The sequence below is a fragment of the Canis lupus genome, chromosome 18 (assembly GCF_048164855.1).
Source record: "Canis lupus baileyi chromosome 18, mCanLup2.hap1, whole genome shotgun sequence".
Classification (NCBI taxonomy): Eukaryota; Metazoa; Chordata; class Mammalia; order Carnivora; family Canidae; genus Canis; species Canis lupus.
The window spans coordinates 41,609,805-41,636,073 of NC_132855.1; the positions used below are offsets into that span (position 1 = coordinate 41,609,805).

Consider the following 26,269-nt stretch of genomic DNA (forward strand, 5'->3'; position numbering starts at 1 on the left):
TAACCTAGTAATCCATGGCCCTGAAATAACTTCTGGGGGGAAAAAATCACTCACTGTTGTAGCTATATAGCCTGTGGGATAGTCATGATCTCACATCCTTCTTCCTAGACTATCTTTCTTTATATATGTCCTTTCTTATTCCAACTCCTACAAACAGTCTGTATTTTTCAGTAACAGGAATGTTATCCTACTTTTGATTTATTCCCTAGTTAAGCTAATAAGAATTCTGAATTATCTAATATAAGAAGTACTGTCCTTTCCTGCTTTTAATTGAACACTTACTAAGTCAATTCAATTGTAGAGATAATTTATTAGTTGATATGGCAGTTTCAAAGATTTTTTTTTTTTAATTTTTATTTATTTATGATAGTCACAGAGAGAGAGAGAGAGGCAGAGACAAAGGCAGGGGGAGAAGCAGTCTCCATGCACCGGGAGCCCGACGTGGGATTCGATCCCGGGTCTCCAGGATCGTGCCCTGGGCCAAAGGCAGGCGCTAAACCGCTGCGCCACTCAGGGATCCCGGCAGTTTCAAAGATTAACAGAGCTTCTGGCTTGGGAAATTTACAATACCGAATTGAGAGTAAGACAACCACACAGATGATAATGAAAGAAGGCAAAGCAATGTTAAATGGGTTACAAGATACACAGAATACTCTTGGGATGGAGTGAGGGACAGAGGAGATAGTTTATAGCAAGCCTCAGAAAAGGAGTAGGATTTCAAAAGGCTGAAATGAGTTAGAGCAGAGGGACATTTCAGGTGGAGAGGTCAGTCTGACTAAATGGAAGAAGGTGGGGAAATAAGGTGTCAAGTCAGGGATATTTGACACTTAAGTTTGTTGACTATAGAAAGTCTCCAGGGTTTATTATAATAGAAGACATTTATTAGGTTTTTATCTATATCTGTCCTAAGTGATTTTAAATTTTTATGTAAGAATCCATTCTATTCTCTCTTTTTATATGTGAAAAACACCCTGATGTTCCCAGAGTTGAAGTAGAAAAATGGCCAAGTCAGGGTTTTGACTTAGAATCATCTGCCTCCCAAATCTATCCAGTGTTAGAGAAAAGCTAGAGATTTTGGGTAGGACAATACATGTTACTAAATGCTGGCAAAGACTATATTTTTTTTTAATCAGGGGAAAAAGAAAATAAAGGGAACACTTAATAAACACTAAACTGCACATAGAAATATCTTTAAGATAGACCACAATTAAACAAATTAACAAGTAAAATGTATAGTACGCTAGATGGTGATGGGTGCTATGGAAGAAAAGAGAGTGGAACGGGGAGAGAGGAAGTGCTAAGGAATGGTTGGAGAGGAGTTTTGTCATTTGAAAGAGGGGAAAAGAGCATCTCCTGAGGAAAAAAATAAGAAGCTCCAAGTTGATCCTGGAATTTGTTAAAAGCACGTTTGATATGTGGTAGAGTGTGTCGTTAACCACTCAGCCAGAGACTCAGAGTCTACACCTGAAAAACCTGCCAACTCCTTTCTTTGAGCCGAGATTTTCTGTTTCAAATAAAGGGGTTGGACAAGGGTCAGTAGATCTTTGTTGAGCATTTACTACGGCCAGGGTGCAAAAGTACTATGCTGGGAGCCAAACTTGGGACCACCTGGAGATTCCCTTCCAGACCAAATATTAGATAATTCTTCTTTTTAAAAAGGATGACAAGCAATTAGCATTTCATTGTATTCTGATCACTGACGTATCCACAACCAGCACTGTAAATGTGAAATAGCAACAAGGAAACACTAACAACAACAACAGTTTCTGAGTTGGGGTAATTGGTACTCATCATTTGTTACAGAAGCAGAGGCAAAATATCTTAGTCATTAGTGCAATGGTAGTGAATTTTGGCTTATGTCAACTCAATAAGACACCAGGAGGAAACTGATTAGCCGGATGATGCAGAAGATGGCTATTTTTTCTATCATCTTGCTTTTGCACTGCTGTAGGGAAAAGGATAGTACTGATGAGGATCTTCTTAGGGATGGGATGGAACAGCATGTATCTCAAAGGATTCTGGCTATTCATCCAGGTTCTTTCCTGGTAACAATACTAATTACACCTACTGGGTCTTCCTGTGTGTCATGCAATATGCTAAGTGCCATAATCACCCTAGGTAATATTTAACCCTTATGAAAAAGGGGATAGAACCATTATTATTCCTATCCTACTGTGGAAGAAACTGAGATTTAGAAAGATTAAGTAATTTATTCAAAGTCAGGTAGGCAATAAAATGCCAGAGCCAGAACTCTGGGTATAACCTTGACTCTGGGTAAACCGACTGTGCCCTCAGACCGCAGACCTACTCTTAATCCAGTTGGTATTTCGGTAAAAAGTTACATCATCGGTAACAAGTAAAAATGGTAAGAATGTAGGAAGAGGTCAAGTTAAAACCCTCACTGCTGACTGAGGTTTGGGAGAGCAAGGGAAACAGAGAGCAAAACATCCACAATGAAAATCCTCAGAGCACACATTCTGCCAAGATAGGTCTTCCATGAGTCAAAAGAATAGACTTCCTAATTCTGTGAGCAAGAGAAAGGTTGGAAAAAATATAAGGCTAACCATGACATATCCTGCTGGAATATTAGTAGTGCTGAAAGAGAAGTTAAGAAACCTAAACCATTAACTATATGCTGGCAACTGGAATAATACAGACTCATTCATAAAACATAGTAGTTATTGGTTTTTGTTTGTTTGGGTTTTGGTGGGTTTTTGCTTGTTTTTGAGAGAGTGAGAAAGAGCACTGAATGGGAAGGGGAAGAGAGAAGGGGACAAAGAAAATCTCAACAGGCTCCATACCCAGCACAGAGCCCAATGTGGGGTTCAATTTACAACTCTGAGATCTCGACTTGAGCCAAAAGCAGGGGTCGGACACTTAACTGACTGAGCCACCCAGCTGCCCCCATAGTAGTTACTCTTAAAGAAAGGGGTCAATCAATATTTATTGTCAATTATGTGTTAAACCCTGTGCTAAATACTTTAAGAAAAAAACATAGATTTGTGCATTATCACATCCCAATTTTTATTAAAAGTTTATATTTATAAATTAAAAGGTTATGTAAATGCTTAATAGTATTATTATAGATGACCAAAAATTAGTACTGTCATTAAAACTCAAGCTATTCCAAGGAACTCTTTTTTTCTTATGAAATCACACAGCCTCCTTTGAGCTCCTTGAAGGGATTTTTGTCCTCTGGGATGCCCTTTACTAGTGGATCTTCCCCAGATCTTTCTTCAACATAATCCCTTACTTCTTCACAACATTTGGAGACCTTAAAAGAAAGGAGAAAGAAATGACACATTTGGTTTAATACAGAATACTATAGCATCCAAGAACGTATTATAATTTCTGTGATCTTTTTAATCGTGGTTCTGGTTTCCACCAATGCATATGTACTTTCTAGGAGAGAAGAAGAAACAGCTGCTCTTCTTTCTGTCCTCCTAGACATCTTCAGGCAAAGGATAACCATCTGGTCACACTCCAGCTAAAGGCTCTCAGTAGACACAGCCTCCAGCTTCTCTAAAGGAGATCAGAACAGGGATCAGAACATAGCTGGCAACAGAAGTCAACAGTGTCACCAGAGTGAACATTGATTAAATCTTTTTCCTCATTCCAAAAATGTGACCTGCAAGGGTGGAAGGAATGAATAATTTTTGAATTCCAGACTTAGCACCACTCCTGAATTCTCAGAAGTATATACATGTAATTTTATTTTAAAGTCTTTTACAATGATTGATCATGACAGTACATTAGAAGTTGAGTTCCAATGGGTCAAGGACCTTTGGCTGATTTGTTCACATGTACCCAGGCATCTAGAAGAGAGACTGTAGTCAGCTGGTGCTCAGTAAACAAGTATTTGTGTTTACATTACATCATTATTTGTGTTTTTGAACTTGCTCCTCAATCATCTGTACCATTGTAGTAATGACTTCATGAAAAACCAGGCTTTAGTATTTTAATGGACTCAGCCAGAGCTTAAATGGCCCATGTGCCACTTAATACACGTTTTAGAAAGAATCAAGGTTCTATAACATACATAAATATAAATGTGTATATACACATAAGAGCAAATAATTCATTTCCTTTAACTTTCAACTTTTCACTTAACTTACAATTCATGACATTGACGTGAAACTAATTCACTTCTGGCAGTCCACTAGGTGACCATTCCATAAGCTATCTAACTGATTTATTGTTTTTTTTTTAAATAAAATATTTATGCGATTTTTGTATGCAAATTTCCAGGAACATTAAACATAAGATTATAACTCTGCAAATTCATTATCGACATATTAGGAAACGTCATTTCTAACTGGAGCAAGGCATTGGTTGGGTGGCTTCTTCATATGATGATACTTGTAGTTTATACACAATTCTGAAATATGCAGTAATTTAGATTCACATTTTTTCCTTCTCAAAATTCAAAATTAAGATTTAGGTTTGCTTTTATCCCACTTCTCCAAACACCAACTGCTTTGGCCCCAACCAGGTGTCAGGAATAGAGGCTTAATTGCTGTCCTAATTCTACAGTCAGTGAGGGGTGGTTTTGACAATGTCTACCTAGGATCCGAGGCTATACGGAGCAATAAATTACCTAAAATCCTATGTGAGTGTGTGTTCAAAAATTACTTCAGTGAGGCTTACTATAAGTATTTATAGTTTAATATAGGATTACATGGCATGGTGGAAAGCATGGACACTGGATTCAGGGCATCCCCGGTTTGAATGTTGGATCGGCTGTTTATCATCATTTATTAAGAGAGTTCCTCTACAATTTAGTCACTTTGTCTATGAAAAAGGAAGAACAACACTGGTTGCATTAAGTGCCTATCATACAACAAATGCTAGATCAAATGGTAGCTATTTTTGGCTATTACTACAAAGATTATCTTTAGTCTTTGCCTATTGCATTGACATGCAGTCATTGTAAGTCTGTCAGCTTTAAAAACTGTATGCAATGAGATGTGTTATTCTGACAGTACTAGTTCCTTGATAGCAAAATAGGTTGAGGCATAGTATGAACTATGATATGTATATATATAAATATATATATATTTAAATATATATATTATAATTAAAATATATATAATAATTAAAAAGTAATAATAATAGTGGAAAGTACTTGCTACGTCCTAAGTATTGTTCTCTGAGCTTTGTATATATTATTCCATTTATTCCTCCCAATTGCTCTCTGACTTAGATGTTGTTACTATTCCCATTTTGCAGAATATATCTCAGGTGAGTGTTCCACAGGGAGAAAGCTATGAAGTAGAATCTGAACCAGGGATACGGTTCCAGTGTCTACCTGGACCATACTATAAGGACGCTATGCCATCCTGCATCAGAACTATAAGTTCAGGACCTAAAATGTGTGTGTGTGTGTGTGTGTGTGTGTGTGTGTGTGTAGTTTTGGCAGTCTGATATTAAGTTAGTTTGACTTCCAAATGCAAGAAGATTTTTGAGTAGCAGGGAAAAGGACCCCCAAACTGATAGGTGGTGATGTATGTGATGTTTACACAAAATAAAAATTCCCAGATAAGCTTGCCACAAATGAATAATAAACATGAATATAATCAAATTGCCTTCAAAACAACAATCCTGAGTAAATAAATAATGAAACAGCATTTGGATTTTTCAAGTCAGGAAGAAAAAATAACTTTCCTTTATTTATCCCAAAAGTTTATTTTTCCCAAATTATAAAGATAAAGATTTTAACTGTTTTGTTATGCATTCCAAGCTTCCGGTGCTGTGTATATATTTAATTTTATTTTTACATCAAAATGTTTTGCCTGTATGGAAAGAGCAACAGGGAAGTTTGAGACAATCATAAATAGAAAAGAAGCCAAAATTCCAATTATTATTGGGACTAAGAGTCTTGAGCAAAGTATGAAGATAATACAAATTCCTTTTTTTCCGCTTTGGCTTAATAAAATGATTTTTTGAAAAAATATGAGATACTCTTATCACTCGTGGAGGAGTTTTTGTTCTACTTACTTTCCTAAAATGAAGAGATCTAAAATACGTATCTATATTTTCCAAGCTTCAGTCACTGTTTGTTTGGAGGAAGCCTATTCCTTTGCCATTTCTCTCCTTTTAATGGCAGAGAACTCTTGGTAACCATTTCCAAGATCTGTTAGATGTTTTTAGGAGGAATGAAGGAGTTCTTGTGCTTGAACTCATTTTTATTTGCAAAGAAGGAATAGAATGTACTCATTCAGACTAGCCATGACAGTGCTGGAGGAGATGAGGTCTTGGCTAAAAGTATTTAAACATCAAAGTATTGCATTAAATAAAGAGAAGCTTATCAGTTTAGAAAAGTAAAAACAAAATGCCTATATGCATTGCTTCATTTTACTGCTTAAAATACAGTCTTGGTGTCATTCTTCATTTCCTTTTTCTTTCTGTCTCTCTCTCTTTTAAGACAACTCCACAAAACCAGAAAAACATTTTTAGTTTAGTGGTCATTAAAAAAACAAAAAACCAAAAAAACAAAACAAAAAAAACAGGCTAAGGGCTGGATTTGGCCCATGGAAAATAATTTGCCAAACTTCTAGAGTCTAAGTCAAGAGATAATTATGATCATTAATTTTCTTAATACCTGATGAATTTTTTACCTGAACCACTCATTTTTAACTACATTGAGCCTCTCCAGTGAATGGCATGGGGGAGGACAAACCATTTTCCCTCTACCCTTTTAGGCTCTTGGTTGAGACACTGCTGTTAGTAAAAAAGGCAGATTAATAGGAGAAAAAACACATAGAAATTTAATAGCATGTATACCTCTTGTGTACATAGGAGAGACCCAAGAAAACAAAGTAACTCTCTGAAATGGCCTAAGACACCCCCTTAAACATCATCTCCAGCTGAAGACAAAAGATATTGGGAACTTGGGTGGGGGAAAGCCAATTATGGGAGGTTTTCAGGAAAAGTAGTCAGTAAAATTCCACTTATATCAACCATATTTAAGTCTTAGCTTTCTCTAATTATAAGAGGTTCTAAAGATTTAGAGTCATTCTTCTCTTCCTGGTATAGAGAGGGAGATACCCTTATAAATAGAGACTTGTCTTATAATTGTAAATATCTCTTACAGAAGGGCAACTTTTACTTAATTTCCAGATATTCTCTAATATTTGCTGTTTCTTAAAAATAATCAGCCTAAAATAATACTTATGTCAAGGAGGTATATGTTGGGGTGGCAAATTCTGCTCCCCTGCAACAGTTTCTGACCTGGTAGTTCTACCATATCTATAGTTTAAAATAAAATTCAAAAGAGAGCAGCAGTTTACCAGCATTCTTTCCAGGGTCACTTCTTTCTTGAGCTGGTCAACTTCCATCTTCAATTTGTCCTTTTCTGTCAAGTCTTCAATATTAATCACTGGCATCTTTTGCCTGCTGAAAAAATAGACAATTCATATACCCAAATTGCTGGGCATGCTTCAGTCAATATTAGCCAACCCTTCCCTCAGCACTTAACTTACTAAGTGAACTGTTTCTTTGCTTTAGCTTTCTATGATAACTGATTTCTTATGAATGGTCTCTGAACAATTCTAGCACTGCACACTAGCCTTGCAACTTTAAAGCTCTTTATAATCTTCACTAATATGATTAAACCAAGCATTTGACTCTAAACACCTGCTAGTAGGTTTGTGGGGAGAGGTCAGTTTAGTCAGTATATAATCTTAAACATCCAAAGCCTCTCTTCCTTGCTTTTTTTTTTTTTTTTTTGCATAGTGTAAAAGTTTGGGTTTCTGACCCTCATCTCCAGCACCAAACCCCTCCATCATATGATTTATGCCATTTAAGTTAGTTTGAGGTCATTTTGAGGACTGGCCATTAATCCCCTAAATCGCTAAAGTATTTAATCTGGTATTAACAGAGAACTATACAAAAACTGTCATTGTAAGTTCTCTATAAATAATAGATTTTATGAAATATGAACCAATAGAGTGGAGATATAGCAAACAACCTCACTAATCAGAAATAAACTAGCATATTTACTTAGGATGTGTCTCTAAACAATACCTGGAAGTTGTGTATAACTGTCACAATGCATTGGAAAGCAATGATGAGCAAATGTAGCAGGTTAAATGTGACACAGTGGGTCTGGTCTACTGATGTACATTGTAAAAGAAAGATTTGCACTCTCAGCAATCTCTTCTCCTTAATTAGATCAATGGGGGAAGATGGTTCAGTAGCTGGTGGTACCCACATGCAATTGTCTGGAAAATATTTCATTGTAGCCAAGTGGCATCACACATATAATCTCTCCTTTTTTGGTCTTCTGTTTTTCTCCTTTGTCTCCCCAGTCCAATTTTTATAATGACATATTTTTATGAAAGTAGACATATTTAAGTCACATGCTATTTCAGCAAACAACATTACACATTTACCTAAAAATACTCTGCTAATAACTTATCAGAAATTAATGTATTTCCTTGTATTTACATCATGTTATCATTTCCAAAACCTTTGAGGAAATATTATTTCCCTTCTCAATCTTATAATGGACTGATATTCTTGGGGAAATATACATTTTAGTATATATTGTAGTATTGGAGAGCCCATGTGCAGGTGTATCCTTCCTTTCCTTCTCACTGCCTTCAGACCATCTGTAACCATTCACAAGCATATCTACCTTTGCTGATCATTTTTAGTTGTTGACATTATCCTTTGCACAATTTTTTCTCCATCTCAGAAAACTAATTCCACTTGGCAAAGGCTCTGACACTTCAGTGTGTATAAGAATCATGTTAGGAACTTATTAAAATATAAGCACAATCTAAACGTTTTGATCTGGAATAAGGCTTAGAATTTCACTTCTCTGTTTTAGAGACTCCCTACCATGTTATTGCTAATAAAATGATCACTCATTTGCTCTTGCTAGGTGTGTGGCCCTGATGAAGTTACTTCACTTCTCAGTTTACTAGGAAATAGGAGCAATATGATTACCTACATTGTAGATTTCTTGAGAGGAATAAAGATTATACAATGGCATGTAGCACAGAACAAGTGTTCAGTACATGTTAGCTGGGTTACTCACTTATTCTGTACCTTTAGACTTTCAAACTGTGCTGCCTTACATGTCACTTGCTGAAAAGCTTTATAAGCTTTATAAGTGCTCTTAAGGGATACCGTTTGGGCATGATTTGGCTCCCTTAATATCATGCATAACAGATACTGCAGATCCCTGTCTAGATCCCCCTTTCCAGGGTGGGGTGTTCATTTTCCCAGCAGCTACATGTATTGGCTTCCAGGGACAAACTTTCTGCATAGATTTGTTCTTAGCTGATGGGAACCACTTCAACTGGTAATGTCTGGGAGGCTATGCTTTTAGGTGGTCCCTGTGGGTGACCTGTATAGCACATGGCTGGCTGATAATGCCTAATAGTTAATAGCTCAGATCTACCTGCCTCTGGACTGAAAAACCCTGTAATTGAGAACCCTCCAGAGCTCCCCATGGGGTCAGGATAAGCTAGACATCTGAAACCACACCTTTGCTTAACTTCCACTTCATCTTGCTTTCCACCTTCCTTCAGAGATTTTGCATGAGAGCTCACCCTTGATAAATCACTTGGACAAGGATCCCCGTCTTAGGCTCTGATTCTAAGAAATCTAAGACACAGTGGGTTATAAGGACCTTTATAAGACCACGTATATCTTTCATAACTTTTAAGTCCTTACTCCTGCCTATTGTTCAATGCATAAAACAGAATCATGAAGTGTGGATGAAGTCACTTGCAAGTAATAAATATTCACCTAGGCATAGAAAAAAGTGCAAAGTATCTAACTTTATTAACAAATGATTTCTGAACTCTAAAATTTAATAATATCTTAAGTAAAGCACATTTCATTTGGTGGAAGTGAATCTTAGAATATGTGAGAATGCTTGCCAAATTTGATGTCATAGGACTTGTATGAGAAAATTCAGAGAGTGAGGATCAAAACTCTCACTGCCCTCAAGGATTGCCAGACACACAGAGAAGGGCAGTGAATATTGTCTGCATGGAGTCTAGAGGCTCAGAGTTGCACTGAAAAGTTTAAAAGAATCCAGATATGGCATAATCTAATTATCTCTTATCCCATTTTACAGATGAGGTAATGGTGGTCCAGAGAATTGAAGTGACCAAATGATAAAACAGATGGAAACAGAACTGGGGTTACAACACAGGTGTTTGGGTTTTGGTCTGGAGTATTTCCAGCTCCAGCACACTTCTCTCTGTTACCCTTTTCAAATTAGTGTCAAAGAACAAATTGTTTTCTTTCTATGTAATTCTAAAGTATGAAAAAAACAAAGGGCATGAAGCCACTCTGCCATATTTCTCCTCGTACCTGGGCAGCTCAAAGCTTCCAAGTTGAGCCACCTTTCCATGGGAAGTTCTAAGAGGAGCTAGATCATATTACTGGCCCTATTACCAAGGATCCTGACCCCGGCTCCAGCAGAATGTTAAGAGGGGAGGATTGAAGACTCAGACCAACAAGCTAAGGTAGCAATTACAGCTAACTCAAAGGGAAACATACCGCTTTACGTAGAAAATATTTGCCCTTTTACTACTTCCATCTTACACTACTATCAGAGGAGGTAAGGTCCAAAATTGCAAAGAAAAGAGGATGGGGAGAAAGCATCTCAGAGTTGTACCCCATTCATAGAGCAGTGGTTCTCTGTGGGGGGCAATACTGCCCCCTCCAGGGCCTTTTGAATATATGTCAGGTTATTTATGGTTTTCAGGGTTTTTTAGTGTGGATAAGGGATGTAGGGAAGATAGAACTTTGTAGACTAGCTTAAATGTTTCACTAACTTTTTCCATTGGCTTTCTTGCTAATCTATTCTAGAATTAAAGTGGGCTAGTATGAAGTTCAAAAGGTACCTGCTTTCTGTTTTTACATATTATAGATAAGCATATTTTGAAGTAAGGCAACTTGACAAAATATTTAACTTATAAGGGCTATATTAGGGAAAATTATTGAAATTATTTTTAGAAGTCCTCTGTTTTATACAGAGGATCAATCGCACATTCTTTGAAATAGAAATATTGCTAGTACACTTTAAATATTTTGATTTATAAACATTTAATTTGACATTTTTCAGAAACAAATCCACTGTTTTATGCACAATAAATTTGTAATCATACAGCTATAAATTTTCTTATCTTGTACTGTTCTTTTTTATCCTGACATTATACTTGGGACTATAAAAATAGCTAACATTTTATTCATTCATTCAACAAATATTTACTGAGCGCTATTATATGCCAGACACTATGCTAGATGCTTGAGGGTAGAGCATGTTGCCCATGAGGAACATACATTCTAATGAGGGAGAAAGACAATAAACAAGATAAAATGTACCACATATTATATTGTGATAAGTGCTAGAGGAGGCATAATAAGTAATTTGTTTATTCCACAGACACTTATAAGATCCTACTTTCCAAGTCTTGCTCTTAGCCCTGGGAAATAGCAGATAAGTTCCCTGCTGTCACAGAGTTTATATAATAGTGAGAGGGTCAGACAAGTAAAACAAAATGAATAAACATAGTGATTTCAAATGACAAATGCTATAGTTTATGATAAGTAGTGACTAGGATGTGAAGCAACATCATCTACTGATTGGAGGTAGTGCCAGTGGTACTAAGACTGTCAAGAAGGAGACAGTGAAGGTCAGGAGATGAGCATTTCGTGTGTGGAGAAGGTCTAAGCAGAGGGAACAGCTCATGCAAAGGACCTGAGGTTGGAACAAATTTGTTGTACTAGAAGAATAGTAAACACAGTATAACCAGTATAGTGAGATCAAGGGAGAGTAAGGGATCATGGGATAAGGTCAGTAAGGGAGACAACAGTCAAATCACATAGAGTCATTCAGAGGAATGGTGAGGAATAAAATGAAGTGCTAATGAAGGGTTTTGATTTATTTTGAAGAAGTGAGGTGTTGTGACAGGGCCTGATGGGTTAAAAATACTCTGCTGTGTGGGCTGCAAGGGAACAAAAGTAGAAACTGAGAGTTTATGTAAGAACCTAACATAATGGTCCCTTAAGAGCAGATAGATTTGAACAATATTGGTGGCCATGGGTATAAAGATATTTAGGAAGATTAGAGATGTGATTTGGAGGTAGAATTGACAGGACTACTGATGGATTGAGTGATGAAGGGATGGGAGATATCAAGAGTGATTACATAGTTCGGGGCTTGAAAGTCTAAGTAGAAGGGTCATTGACAGAAAGAAGGAGGATTGGAGTATTTGACCAAGACTTTGGTTTAAGACACATATCTGAGGGATCCCTGGGTGGCGCAGCGGTTTGGCGCCTGCCTTTGGCCCAGGGCGCGATCCTGGAGACCCGGGATCGAATCCCACGTCGGGCTCCCGGTGCATGGAGCCTGCTTCTCCCTCTGCCTGTGTCTCTGCCTCTCTCTCTCTCTCTGTGACTATCATAAAATAAATAAATTTAAAAAAAAAAAAGACACATATCTGAGAGGTCTGTTAGATATCCAAGTAGAGATATTAAGTAGATGTTAAGTGTTTGGAATTCAGAGGTGAGGTCAAGATTATAAACGAATATATGTATATGTATATGTGTGTGTGTGCATACTTAAAATCACTTAAGAATAAAATATAGTTAGACAAGAGTACTCAAGGTTGAGCTTTGAGTCACCCCACCTTTAATGGACATGCAGAGAAGGAGATTGAGAAAGAATAGTCAACTAAGTAGGGGAAAACCAGAAGAATATGGTAAAGTAAAAACTAAAAGAAAAGCATTTCAAGAATAGGGAAGAATTTGAAATTGTTAAATACTGCTGAGATGGAAAAATGTGGTCCTTGAAGACCACAGAGGCAGCTGCTTTGGGTGTCATATGAATTGAGAGGTCCAGTAAGATGTGGCAACAGGATGAGGTGTCCTTGATGGGAGCACTTTCTGTTCTTCCTCTTCCCAATGTGCAAGTCGAATGGAGTGCAATGTGGAAAAAGGGGGGGGGGAGGGGGAGATGAAGAAGTGGAAGGCAGATAGTGAAGACAACACTTCTGATAAGTTTTGCTGGAAAAGTGAGCAGTGAAATAAGGCTCTAACAGGAAAGGGATGAAGAGTCAAATATGAATTTAAAGTTTGAGACAGAAAAAATCAGAGATGGAGCACTCCAAATGGAAACTACTGAAAGAACTGATGTTGCAGAGGAGTGAGAGGAGTGAAGTTCTTGAGAAGGCATGAGGTGAAAGGACACAGAACAGTAGCTATGGAGTTAGTGTCTGATTGGACCAGAGCATGACTTCTATTGCACAGAAGGGAAGAGAATGTCAGAGATCCCACTGATCAGTAGGAACAACTCACACTTCTCTGGCTCATTCAGTATATCTAGTCCATATAGTGTACTCAACTCTCTTCTAATGCAGACCTTTTAGTGTGACTCCATTTTTTCCTTGGGTAATAGTCGAGAGAGAGAGAGAGAGAGAGAGAGAGAGAGAGAGAGAGAGAGAGAGAAAACAGTGAAATAATGAGAGTCTTAGGAGATGTACTGCCCTTTCAAACTGCAACTACGGCCTCCCCCTCCCCCCAAATGGCAGGTTGTCTCTCCTGTGCGATTTAAGATATGAAAGTTTTTCCACGTAAAACTAGAACAAATGAACATATGGAGGGTTTATGACAGACACTTTAGTAAATAATGTATAACTAACATGAGATTTGGGCTCGGTTATAAAAATGACAATATTTGTGTATGAAAGAGTGTCTTTATACTCGAAAGGTCAAGGTCCATTACCTTCTGCTAAATATAACCCTGAAAATAAGGACTTTAGTGATTAACTCTCTCAATCCTCTAATCTGATTATTAACATTGGCAGACGTTTCTCTTAGAGCATTATAGCAATGCATTCAATGTGTTTGTTCTCAATTACATACTTTATATTTGAATAAAAAAGAAATCTGTAATATAGCTGTCCAGGTACTGAACTAAGGTCATGAGCACATGTTATAAATAATTAGCCTGACTTAGGTCCCCACTAATGTGTAAGAAGAAGAAATCTGTACAGTGAGTAAGACCAGTGGATCAGAATTCAGACTGCCTGAGCTAGCTGTGTAGCTTTGGCCAAGTCACATATTCACCTAAAGTTTCAGTGCTCATTTGCAGAGTGGGGAGACTAAGGTATTATATCAGTGGTTACTGTGGGAGATTTAATGAGTTAATGTATGCAAAGTACAATGTAAATTCTCAATAAGCATCAAATTCATTATTACAGTTATTACTATTCCCACATGCTATGCAGGAGTTAGAGGCAATTTTCTCGGTCTTCCCCTCTTCCTGACATGCCATTCTCTGGTGGTTGGTAGCCCAGGCTAGAATTTTGGGCAGGTGGTGAGGCTGTACTGTGCCAAAAACATCTTGGATAAAATGGTCCAAAATTTGTCCCAACCTTCTGGGTGCCCTGCATAGTTAAGTATACAGCAATCTGAGTAAGAGAAAAGATGGTCTGACTCTGAAGTAGGCATGGTAATTGAGTGAACACATATGGAGGTAGAAGAGAACAGACATCACTGCAGACAGTCACTGCATTCCTGCAGAAGGCAATGCTTTACTAGAACCAAAGCAACTTTAAAAACCTACCACGGCAACTAGCTATTGAAGGAATGAGTCTCTGTGTCCCATAGGCATAGAAGATATGTTAGATATGTTTGTGCAGGTTGGTTTTTGTTTTGAATCGAGTTCTTGTTAAAATTTTATTTCCTCCTCCATGATCCCATAAAACCTAGCACATATCTTTAATATCGTACTAAAAACACCACACTGCAACTGGCTTATTTGATGTTCATTTGTCTACCCTACTACGCTGTGAGATCCCTAAATGTATTTATCTTTGTATCTCAAATCCTAGCACAAGGTTTGGCACATATTAAATATTAATTCTGCTTATTTTTAAAATATATGGATGAAAAAATGACCACGGTAAGAGACACATTAATTACCCCATTATCTCATTCCTCCTAAGGAGAACAAGAATAATAATATTAGGCATAAGGAATATCTCATCCTCTTACGTGACTCCACCTTATTATCCAATGCTCACAGATGCACTGAATATCAGACAGAGGGCGCACTAGAGCAAACATTTCCTACATGACCCAACTCGCTAGAAAAATGCCTCGGTGGTGGTGAAGGAGTTGCCTAAACTTGAACAAAATCCTTGTGATCCCTAATCTCTCAGAAGAGATTAACTGCCTTTCTTATCAAATGTTAAAGTTCTTGTTAGTGCCAGTTGGATTCACTTCAGATTTTGACAGGGCCTAAGCTAACAGGCAGCTAGAATTTTATTAAGAAGTTATCAATGTAACTCCTTGTGTGACTGTGTTATATAATATATATCCCCAAGTCACTGGGCTCAATTAATTCTCCTCATTCATTCATGAGCTAAATATGCCACTTCTCTCTAAGGTGTCTGACTTAAATTCATGATCGCTGTCCAAGCATGTGTGGCTCTTAGAAGCTAAAACATCATACTCAAGACTGGAGAATTCAAGAAGTAATGTGTTCCAAGTCAACTTTGTATCCATTTTTAATTTTTTTTTTTAATGAGGCCCAGAAGGGAGTGATGAGAAATAATAGAAATAAGGATCTGACACATGCACAAGTGCTTCTGAAGTCACTGGGTTTTAATTCTGGTATTTCATGTTCTACTCTCAGGTCTTTGAACAGTAGAAAGAGTCCAGGTATGGGAATGTCAGAAAGAACACAGAGCTGAATATCAGGAAGCTGGGTCCTACTCTCAGCTCTGCTGACAACTAAGGTAAGTAAACATGACTAGGTCTCCATTTATAATTCTGTAAGTTGAAAATAGTGGAATAGATAATATTTACAGTTCCTGCAACATTCAAATTATAAGAATTCCATGCCTTACTTAACAGAACTCCAAACTATTTTGAACTTCTATTTTTAGTCGCAGTCACTAAAACTATTACTTGGTATAACAATGACAAATCAATCTGGATGACTATTCTTTGCCTCCAGTCTTGTACTTCCTGTTGACTTTGGATAAAGGAATTCTTTTCCTTTGCTATGTGGTAACTTTTTGGCTTAGATACTGGTTTCAGGATATAGAACTACAGTGACATCCCTATGGAGGCTGGTTGTAGTGGTCACATGGCTTCGTCCACATGGTCCTCAGGATAAATTCTGTAATTTAAAGTAGTCCCAGAAAAATTCAGATTCCCCGTATATTGGAAGATTTCCTTTTCATGGATAGAAAGATACTCAATGTTTTGCAATTAAGAGGAGTAATTTCCTTCCTGATAACCTGGCTTGATAATCTCAAAACTTCTCACTGTCCCCACTTGTTCATTTCTTTTTCCCTGTCTCTGCTCAGTGGTCACAGGGGTGTTAAAGATGTACCCTAGTTGGCATAGAATAAGGGAAGGAAATTAACATTTATGGAGTACCTCCGAACATGAATTTCACCCACCACAGAGGGGTGAAAAGCCTGATTTGGGCCCTGTCCCCATTCCCCTTCCCCTCCATGTGTGATCCCACATCCTGAGAACTTAGGATGGAGGATTCTGCTCTGGCTGAAAGAACCCTAAACTCATTTCCCCAGAAGAAACCATCATGAAGTTATATCTGATTGGGTGACACCTTCCTAGGCAGAGAGGTGATCTCTGAGCTCAGCCAAAGAGGAGAGCTGGTGAGAGCAATGCCCAAGGCCAGTTTATGTTGCTGTTTCCTGATTTTCATTGATACTTCATCTCAAAGTTTTGTGCCAAGGCTCTCAACGGCAATCGGAAGGTGGATAATCTGGCTGCATTCTGTTCCTGTGTGTAAGGAGCTAGAGCCCATCCCTTTGAGCACTTAAGTACTTAGTCCTATAGTCCTCATCAAACACTTATAAAGTACAGTCATTATATCCATTTTACAGATAAGGAAACTGAGGCTCAGAGAAAGAGTTTACGTGACTGTCCAAAGGAGCAAGAAATAAAATTCATTTTCTCATTGTGTCATGCAATTTCCCAAAATAACCTGCTCTAATTCGAGATTCCTACTTTTCTATGAAGCAAAAGATGATCAGAAAGTACCAACCCCCGAGAACAAAGGACAGAAGTGACAATAGTCAATGCTGAATGACAAGTCTGAATCAGTCCTTGAATTTATTTAAATCCATATGGGAGATATACTTAATAATCTTTAGAAGAATGAAAATCATATTCGGAAGAATGAAAATTTGAAGTTGAATTAACTTTTATCCTGAAAGTGATACTGGCTGTTTGATAAAACTTTCCCTACCCTATCAATGTTTGGGAAGGTCTAATCTGATTCTTCTATAGGTGTGTCTTTCCAAAACTAGCTGGCTATTTCAGTGGTTGGCGTGCTAGAGCCAGTTCACACTGGCTCTGGTGAACTGCTTGTACCTATCTATTTCCAATTCTGGTAGCTTGAAATAGGCCGTAGTGGGAGTACTGACACCATGGAAGTCAGTAAACTAAACAAATCAGCATGCTCCCTCCTTTTTCCCCCTTCCTGAGAGCTGGTTATTAAACATTTATCCTTACATCTTAGACTGTTGGTCTTAATCATAGATATCTGGTAATCTGACAGCATCAGTAACACTGAATATGTCCAAGCCAGGCTAGTTTTCTTAGAAGTATGATTCTATGTCATGACATCAGTATAACTGAAAACTGGCACAGAGGATATAGTGTGCAAAATGTTCCAGACTATTTTTTGTTGTTGTTGTTTTTTGTTCCAGACTATTAACTCACTGTAAGCATAGGGTTTCTCAGAAACTTTCAAGAGAACTCCTGTAAACTCCTTCCGGATCCTCAGGGGAAGCCAGGAATAATTATTCTCCTGAGAATATTACAGAAGAAAAAGAGGAGGAAAGGAAGACACATTCATCAAGAGAACCCATTAAACTGTTCTCCAAAAATATCTTTAATATTTCATGTGAAATCTGAGCATAGGCAATTTTTTTTTTGTATAAATAAAAAGGTAGAACCAGGCTAAAATGTCAGAGGAGAAATGAACTTTAACAGACACACTGAAGATTAGGAAATGTGAAGGAAAGGGTTGATGTGGGATCTTGCATGGCCACTTCTCTTTGGATTTTCATGTTCCAGCTCAAAAAAACATAGCTACAATACTTACATACGGCTGATGGGAGGAAGGGTAAATAAAATGGTATAATCATTTCGGAAAGATGGCAGTTTTTAACATTTATAAATATTTTACCCAAGGGTAATAAAAGCTGTATGTATGCACAAAGCAGCTTTATTCCTAACCGTCCCAAACTAGAACTATCCAGTAATAGGACATTTGTAATATATTCACATATTGGAAGAATGGATTCAGTATTTAAAAGAAATGAATTCTGCAATAATACGGTGTGTCTTAAAAAGTGGAGCAGGGACACCTGGGTGGCTCAGCAGTTGAGCCTTTGCCTTTGGCTCTGGGTGTGACCCTGGAGTCCCAGGATTGAGACCCACACCCGGCTTTCTGCATGGAGCCTGCTTCTCCCCCTCTGCCTGTGTCTCTACCTCTCTCTCTGTGTCTCTCTGAGTAAATAAGTAAAATCTTAAAAAAAAAAAAAAAAAAAAAGTAGTGGAGCAAAAGAAGTAGAAACAATGTGTACTTTATTTTTTTTTTAAAGATTTTATTTATTTATTCATGAGACACACACACACACACAGAGAGAGAGAGAGAGAGAGAGAGAGGCAGACACTGGCAGAGGGAGAAGCAGGCTCCATGCAGGGAGCCCAATGTGGGACTGATCCCAGGTCTCCAGGATCACGCCCTGGGCTGAAGGCGGCACTAAACCGCTGAGCCACCGGCTGCCCCAATATGTTCTTTATTATTCCATTTGGATGAGATTCAAGAACAGCCAAAGCTAACCTCTGGCAATCGGAAGCGGTTGCCCCCGCCTGGTATTGGAAGGATGGGCTGGGAAGGGGTATGAGAGAATGTGCTGGGGTGCTGCAAGTGTTCTAATACTTGATTGCAATGGTGCTGTACACTTAAGACACATGATGAGTCTTTTATTAAATGTAAATTAAATCTCCACCGAAATAGGCACATATGTATAACTGTAAATAAATACACGTACTTAAATTTCTAGTCTAATTAAGGGATCAATTGCAAGGACACAGGCTCCCCGCAGCGCACTGAATTCCACATTTTCTCTCTGCCCTTGGAATACTTGGACGTCGTGCTTTCCAAATGAGGACTCAGGCTTCAGGGTGATGCTGCAAGCTGGAGCCTTGTGCAATCACCCCCAGGTCACTTCCCTCCAGCTCGCTGACTTCCCATTCCTGACACAACGCCCCATCCAGTCATCCCCGCCCAGGACAGGAGAAAGTTGGGGAGGCAGGTTCAACCTGGCGGGGAATTCCTCTCCCGCGTACGCTTTCCAACCCCGGGCTGCGGCGGGTCACAGCGTGTGGGGCATGAATCAGCCTGGCGGGCTCGGCACCGGCACGCCCCGCCCCGTCCGGGGTCGGAGGACGCTCACCCTACATAAAGCAGGCACCCACCGCGTCGGCACCCAGGCTGCCCGGAGGCCGGACTCGGTGCACCCTCCTCCCGCCGGCACTTTCCAGGAACGCCCCCCGGAGGGCCGCGCAACCCGACCGCATGGACCCCGCTGGCCCCTTCGGGGTGTTGCTGCTGCCGCTGCTCCTGATGGGGACCGCGCTGGGCGACGGTGGTGCGGGCGCGCCAGGTACCGGCCGGGCCGGGGCCCCCGTCTCAGCTGCGCGGCGAGGGCGCTGCGGCCGCGGGGGGTCCCCTGCGCCCGCTGCCTGCGCCCCGCTCTCCCGGGGCCCCCGTCTCAGCTGCACAGGGCGTCCAGGAGCCGCGGGAAGGGCCCCCCGGGCCGGAGCTTGTACTCTCTCCCCGCGACCCCCTGGGCTGGGACACGCGGGGACCGAGGCCCCCGGGGAGCAGCTGCCTTCCCGGAGACAGGCGGCCGCCCTGCCGTCCCTCAGGCTCTCCCTCTGGTCCTGCAGGAGCAAGCAGCGCGGAGACCTGCCTCCTGCCGCCCGACGTGGGGCCCTGCCGGGCGCTGATCCCCAGTTACTACTACGACAGGTACACGCAGAGCTGCCTCCCCTTCACCTATGGGGGCTGCCGGGGCAACGCCAACAACTTCGAAACTTGGGAGGCCTGCGACGAGGCTTGCTGGAGGATTGAGAGTAAGTGGCGGTGGGCAAGCCCCAGGCTCTTGCGCGGCCCCTTCCGCAGAAGCAGGAGGGCTGCTCGTAAACTCCTTTCCCAGATCCCGTTCCCTACAGTGAGCTTTAGCCTGCATTCTTCCCAGACGTTAAGTAAGGCTCACTCATTATTTCCAGAAAGTAATCACCAGTTGACGGGGGCTAACGAATCTCTCGCCTAAGTGGCCTTTATCGTAATGCAGAGGGTCTGTGCAGGTTCGGGGCAAGGGTTCACTGTAGGGCACAGTACTGCAGGGGGTACATAACGTGTTAGGTGCTGCCCAAGTACTTTTCTTTTTTTTTTTTAATTTTTATTTATTTATGATAGTCAGAGAGAGAGAGAGAGAGAGAGGCAGAGACACAGGCAGAGGGAGAAGCAGGCTCCATGCACCGGGAGCCCGACGTGGGATTCGATCCCGAGTCTCCAGGATCGCGCCCTGGGCCAAAGGCAGGCACCAAACCGCTGTGCCACCCAGGGATCCCTACTTTTCTTTATCATTAGTTCTGAGCTGATGGTTTTTGTGCCCCCTTGAGAGCACCATTTCCTCAGTGCCGATTATCCGTCGATCTGAAATACTGTCAGCGGATTTTATTGTTAAAGTGTGATTTAGCTTGACCTTCACTTTTCCTTTTGTCCCGATGCCCAAACATGTTTTGGGTTAGTAGAGGGATATAGTGGAGATTCATGATCATGGTTTTTATTTCATTTAAATCATATTTACTGTATCTGTTGAGGCCAGTAACAAGACATGAGACTCTGCCATTCAAGGAGCTAAGCCAAGGGAAAATGTGTATTCCCGTGAGTAAGCTTGATTAACTACACGTGTAGAGAAATGAGAAGACCCTGAGAGAACAGAGAGTTTCCACTGTATCTGGCTGACTCTGGTCTGGAGCCACTATTTAAAAAAAATCTAAATAACTGGATTAATGAAAAGTCTTTTGGGGATTTACTATCCCAGGACAAAATGTGATACTCTTATCTCCCCAGTTGTTTCTGGAAAATACAGTAGTTTTGAAGTAATACTAAGAAAGCTAATTTTTGACTGACATTGTTTTATGCCCTCCTTTTTCTAGAAGTTCCCAAAATTTGCAGGTTGGAAGTCAATGAGGAGAAGTGTGGAGAGAACAAAGAGGAGTATTTCTTCAATCTAACATCCATGACATGTGAAAAATTCCTATCTGGCGGTTGTCACAGCAATGAGAACAGGTTCCCGGATGAGGCTGCTTGTATGAACTTCTGTGCACCAAAGAAAAGTAAGTACTATTTTTTATGGGGCTTCTATCTCATTTCTTTAAGATTTTAGGATGAAAAAAAGTCAATAATTTTATGTGTAATTGACATGGCTTGTGTTCTGGGGATATCACATATAGGAGGATTCAATCTTAACAGTATTGCCCTGTGAGGGAGTGTTATTATTCCCATGTTACATATGAGAATACAGGCTACCAGAAGTTAATGACTTGCCAAATTCTCAGGGCTGGAAAGTCATAAAGCCACGTATGATTTAAGTTTCTGCTTCCTGTTCTAAATGGTTTCTTCAGAACTATTTCTCATCTACTCAATTTACACACAAAAATCACAGTATTCTGGGGGTGCATGGGTGCCTCAGTCGGTTAAGTATCTGACTCTTGATTTAGGCTCAGCTCATGATCTCCGGGGTCCTGGGATTGAGCTTCAAGGTGGCCTCCATGCCCAGCATGGAGATTGAGATTCTCTTTCTCCTTCTCCCTCTGCCCTCCCCCCTCTGCTTGCTCTCTCTCTCTCTCTCAAATGAAAAACAAAATCTAAAAAAAAAAAAAAAAAAAAAAAAAAATCACAGTATTCTGAATGCCATGACCTCAGGTTTGTATGGAATCACTTGTGTACAGATGTAAGATGTGAATCTTGAAAATTTCTCTCTAAAGTTTTTGGTTAGATTTCTACATCTTTTAGTAATTATAAACTGCAGGACAAAGAGATCTCTATTCTTCTCTTTTCTGATCTGATTCCTTTCCCCACATCCCCACACCCTCAGTCCCTGAAATGATGGGTTACTTGGGCAATATTTTTGCAGAGAGACATAATACAGGCATTTTCCCTAGGCATATTAGAGACACATACATCAAGAAATAAGGAAAATCTTAACAAACAAGGAATCTTGCTTTGGCAGCGACTTGAGGAAGCTCTGTATGTACCTCTGTGGTCAACATGCAAAATCTTGAGTTAAGGAGGAGGTGGTTGTTGCTGGTGTTTCCTTAAATTTTTTTTGTATAAAGGTGAATGTCCTAGTGGCGACTTGGAATTTAGATACATGTATCCTTAACTAATGATGGAAGGAGAGCTGATAAAAACATTTAAAATAAACCTACCAACAAGTTTACTGAAGCATGTCATATACCAACCCTTGATACATCGCCGATTTCTGCCTGACCATATCTGATTTTGGGTTTAATTTCTTTACACATTCGAATGATACAAGGACATAGCTTCAGAAGAAATTGTCTCCAGTTTATAAAAATTTTAGAATCAGCAAACTATGGCATGTAAGCTTTCTTGAGAATCGAGACACACTTTTTAAACGGTTTAGTATGATATTTAGAATTCAGAATGAAGCTTCACTGGGATTAGATTTTCTTCAGTCAGTTCAGTAATCATCACAGTTTATTAATTTTGGTATTTATTGCATTTCTAATTTTATTTTCTTTTTCATAAAGGTCCATCATTTTGCTACAGTCCAAAAGATGAGGGACTGTGCTCTGCTAATGTGACTCGCTACTATTTTAATCCCAGACATAGAACCTGTGAGGCCTTCGCCTATACTGGCTGTGGAGGGAATGACAATAACTTTGTTAGCATGAAGGACTGCAAAAATGTTTGTGTAAAAGGTAGTGGATTTTCTCATATTCCATTTTTAAACTAATTTTATAAATAATTCATAAGCACAATTATATTTTATGTATCCATTTTCCTAATAGCAGATTACCATTTCTAGACTACTTGTACATAAATAGCACTTTAGTACTGAACTGTTTTATTTAATGCTTCTACTGACTAGCTACAACACACTGTAGCTGTATACTTGCATTTTAAAGGTAGAAAGTCATTGACTTGAGGGGAGAGTGAGTAAAACTGACTTTATGATCATTAAAAATTGTTGAGGTGAGTTTGTAAGCATATTGGAAATGTTGATTTAAAGGGAGTCTATAGACTCGAGATATACTTATTTTTATTTTGTTGACTTTAAGCTTTGAAGAAGGAAAGGAATAAGAAGATGACAAAGCTTTCCTTGGTGAATAGAAGGCTGAAAAATTGGAAGAAGCAATCTTAACTTTTTCCCTTATATGTCATCTTGTGAATGCTATCGCCTCTATGATTAGATCTGAAGAATAATATGGCAACATGGGTAAATAAATCATTAATGATTTATTCACCAGTTTTTATTGCTACAGGTTACTTTTTTGTGTATTTTTATACATAACTAGCTGCTATTCAAATGTGAACCTACTATTTTTAATTTACTGTTCACCTATGTTTTATGAAGTTGAATTCTTGCTGTGCATAAAGGTATACAAGCAAATATGACTCACCCAGTTCTTGGGGTTGCTTTTCCTGACTTCAGAAGGTGATAATAACTGAAAAGCATAAGACAATATAATCATGTTCTCTTAACACATGATCATAAAAAGGACCAGCAAACACATTTCATTTTGCATGTAAACGTTGGATTATATTTTAGGTCCAAGGACCTAAAACTTGCAGATTTACCAACACTTTAGAAAATATTACAAGTGCTATTATGCAGACATGACTAACTTCTGTTTGTACTGTGTCATTTGGAAGATAATAAACTATCTTTTTTGAATAAAAAGTTAGTAAATTTATTAAAACCAGAAATGCTTTCTCCTGGGGATAAGATTCTTTTTCTTTATCTACTTTTCCACCCATCTATCCCCACTAACATGTATATATTTGTTTATATATATAGATCTTACATTACTTCGTAAGATATAATAGATTGGAGACCACTAAAATTGTTAAAATTTTTGAAGTGTTCAAGGCATTTATTTATATTACACCAGAGAGCATGCATGAATTTAATAATATAAATTCCACTACTGAATTATTCTTGATAAAATGATCATTCCAGTTAAATGGTTTTCTTCTCTTTAATAAAAATATTTTTTAAAATTCCTACATTTTCATGGCAAGATTAATATGTTTAAAAGTATGCCTCCAATCTAGCAAAATTTTAAGTGCATTGACCTTTGCTTGAGCAATCCCTCTTTTCAAAATCTATCCTAAAGGTATGGTGACAAAAATACAAAATGGTATAACCCTGAGGACATTCACTGATATATTATTTGGAACAACTAGAAACAAATCCTCAATAGGAAATTGGTTGAAGATAATCATCAATAGGAGAACTGGTTGAAGGAATGGGTGAAAAACGAGCAAAATATCTATATATGGATATCATCTGATCTTCAGAATAGGTTTTTAAAAACAGGGTCTAGGGCAGCTGGGGTGGCTCAGCGGTTTAGCGCCACCTTCAGTCCAGGGCATGATCCTGGAGATCCAGGATCAAGTCCCATGTCAGGCTCCTTGCATGGAGCCTGCTTCTCCCTCTGCCTGTGTTTCTGCCTCTCTCTCTCTCTCTCTCTCTCTCTCAATCTGTCTTTATGAATAAGTAAATAAAATTAAAAAAAAACAGGGTCTAGAACATGAATAAACACACATCACAAAGGACATAAAGATATTAAAAATAGTTACCTATCGCAGGACAGAGGCCTAACAATACAAAGAATATGACTACTTCTGGTGACTTTCAAAGCCAATATTTTGACTATCTTTTAACGGATGTAATCTGAGGCTCAAATAAATTTTGAAGAAATCTGAAAATGCATTTAGTAGGTTTTTTTTTTAAGATTTTATTTATTTATTTGAGAGAGAGAGAAGACAGAGGGAAAGTGAGAAGGAGTAGCAGACTCCCCACTGAGTTGGGAGCCCTACATGGGCTTGATCCCAGGAAATTGAATCATGACCTTAGCCAAAGGCAGACACTTAACCAACTGAGCCACCCTGTTGCCCCTGCATTTGGTACACTTATTAGTAATATTGATACTGTTATTTTTGAACCTATCATATATAGAGTGCTACATTATACTATATATTCTGTAAGAAAATATAAGAATTTATATCTCTTTAGAAGTCAAGATTTTCAGTGTTAAGAGAAAAAATATAAATACAAAATTAAGAAATTTAGAAAAAAAACCTTTAACTCTTAAATTGGGATATAAATATTAGCATGAACTCAAAATTTTCTCTTTCAAAAAAAAAAAAAAAAAAAAGAATTTCCACCTGCCCATTGAAAAGTCCTTGAAGCAATGACAAACTAGTAGCAGTAAGTATGCCTTGCATTCAGATTGTGGTCTGTAAATATGATTTCTCACTAAAAGGAACCAGGGCTCTTCAGAGAAATCATTGAATCCAGGTCTGAGACAATAGATAAGATGAACCTGGGCCATCTTATACCAGATAGCAAGGAAGCTATTAAAGACTAATGAATTATGTCACAAAAATAGGAGAGTAACAGTAAGGGCTTTTCAGCGATCTAAAATGAAGCAATATGAACATCAAAACAAATAATAACAATATATATAAGAATGAATACGAAACAAGTAAATAATTACACACACGTTGATCACTTTTGGAGGTTCCTAGGGCACTCTCTCATTCCTTTGAAAAATGATAAATTAACAGAAAGAATAAAGCATTTATCCCATTTTGCTTATCCTTAAAATTATACCAAGAAATGAAATAACGTGTGAAAGTTATTCACAGAAGAATCTCACCTAATACACACATGAAAATGTTAGAAGATACCTCTAATGAAAGTATACATCTGGGTAATGATCATCTATGGAGGCTGAAGCCATGGAATGAATGGCTGATGGAGGAATTAGGCTTATGCCTTTGAATCCATGGATAATTTTAACATTACTAAAAATGTACCAGAAGACATTATTTGGTTCTTGATATGACGCAATAAGTAGTGCATACCTCCTCCCCATGAAGGAATCTTGCAGGAAGAAAAAAAAAATTCAACCGCAA

At 38.7% G+C, this 26,269-nt stretch overlaps 2 protein-coding genes across 36 annotated transcripts in view; one reads left to right on the forward strand and one right to left on the reverse strand.

Annotated features, from left to right (window-relative positions):
* Positions 1–3,021: 3,021 nt before the first annotated feature.
* GNGT1 (G protein subunit gamma transducin 1) overlaps positions 3,022–26,269 on the reverse strand; it is a 340,161-nt gene continuing 316,913 nt past the window's right edge. For 18 of the 35 annotated variants that reach the window (XM_072784157.1, XM_072784137.1, XM_072784136.1 and 15 more), the window contains 3 exons: positions 23,746–23,790; positions 7,290–7,395; positions 3,022–3,274 (listed from right to left, as the gene is read on the reverse strand). In XM_072784157.1, coding sequence (XP_072640258.1) covers positions 3,146–3,274; positions 7,290–7,385 — 225 coding nt within the window. In that variant the 5' untranslated portion in view covers positions 7,386–7,395; positions 23,746–23,790 and the 3' untranslated portion in view covers positions 3,022–3,145. Of the gene's footprint in view, positions 3,275–7,289; positions 7,396–17,733; positions 17,822–23,745; positions 23,791–26,269 lie in introns of all 35 variants that reach the window. The other 17 variants (XM_072784167.1, XM_072784163.1, XM_072784150.1 and 14 more) reach the window with 7 other exon arrangements.
* On the forward strand, positions 19,307–24,026 carry TFPI2 (tissue factor pathway inhibitor 2). Its single transcript, XM_072784132.1, has 5 exons — positions 19,307–19,688; positions 19,975–20,160; positions 21,253–21,432; positions 22,873–23,043; positions 23,404–24,026. The coding sequence occupies exons 1-5, from the start codon at positions 19,601–19,603 to the stop codon at positions 23,484–23,486; spliced, it is 708 nt and encodes a 235-aa protein (XP_072640233.1). The 5' UTR covers positions 19,307–19,600; the 3' UTR covers positions 23,487–24,026.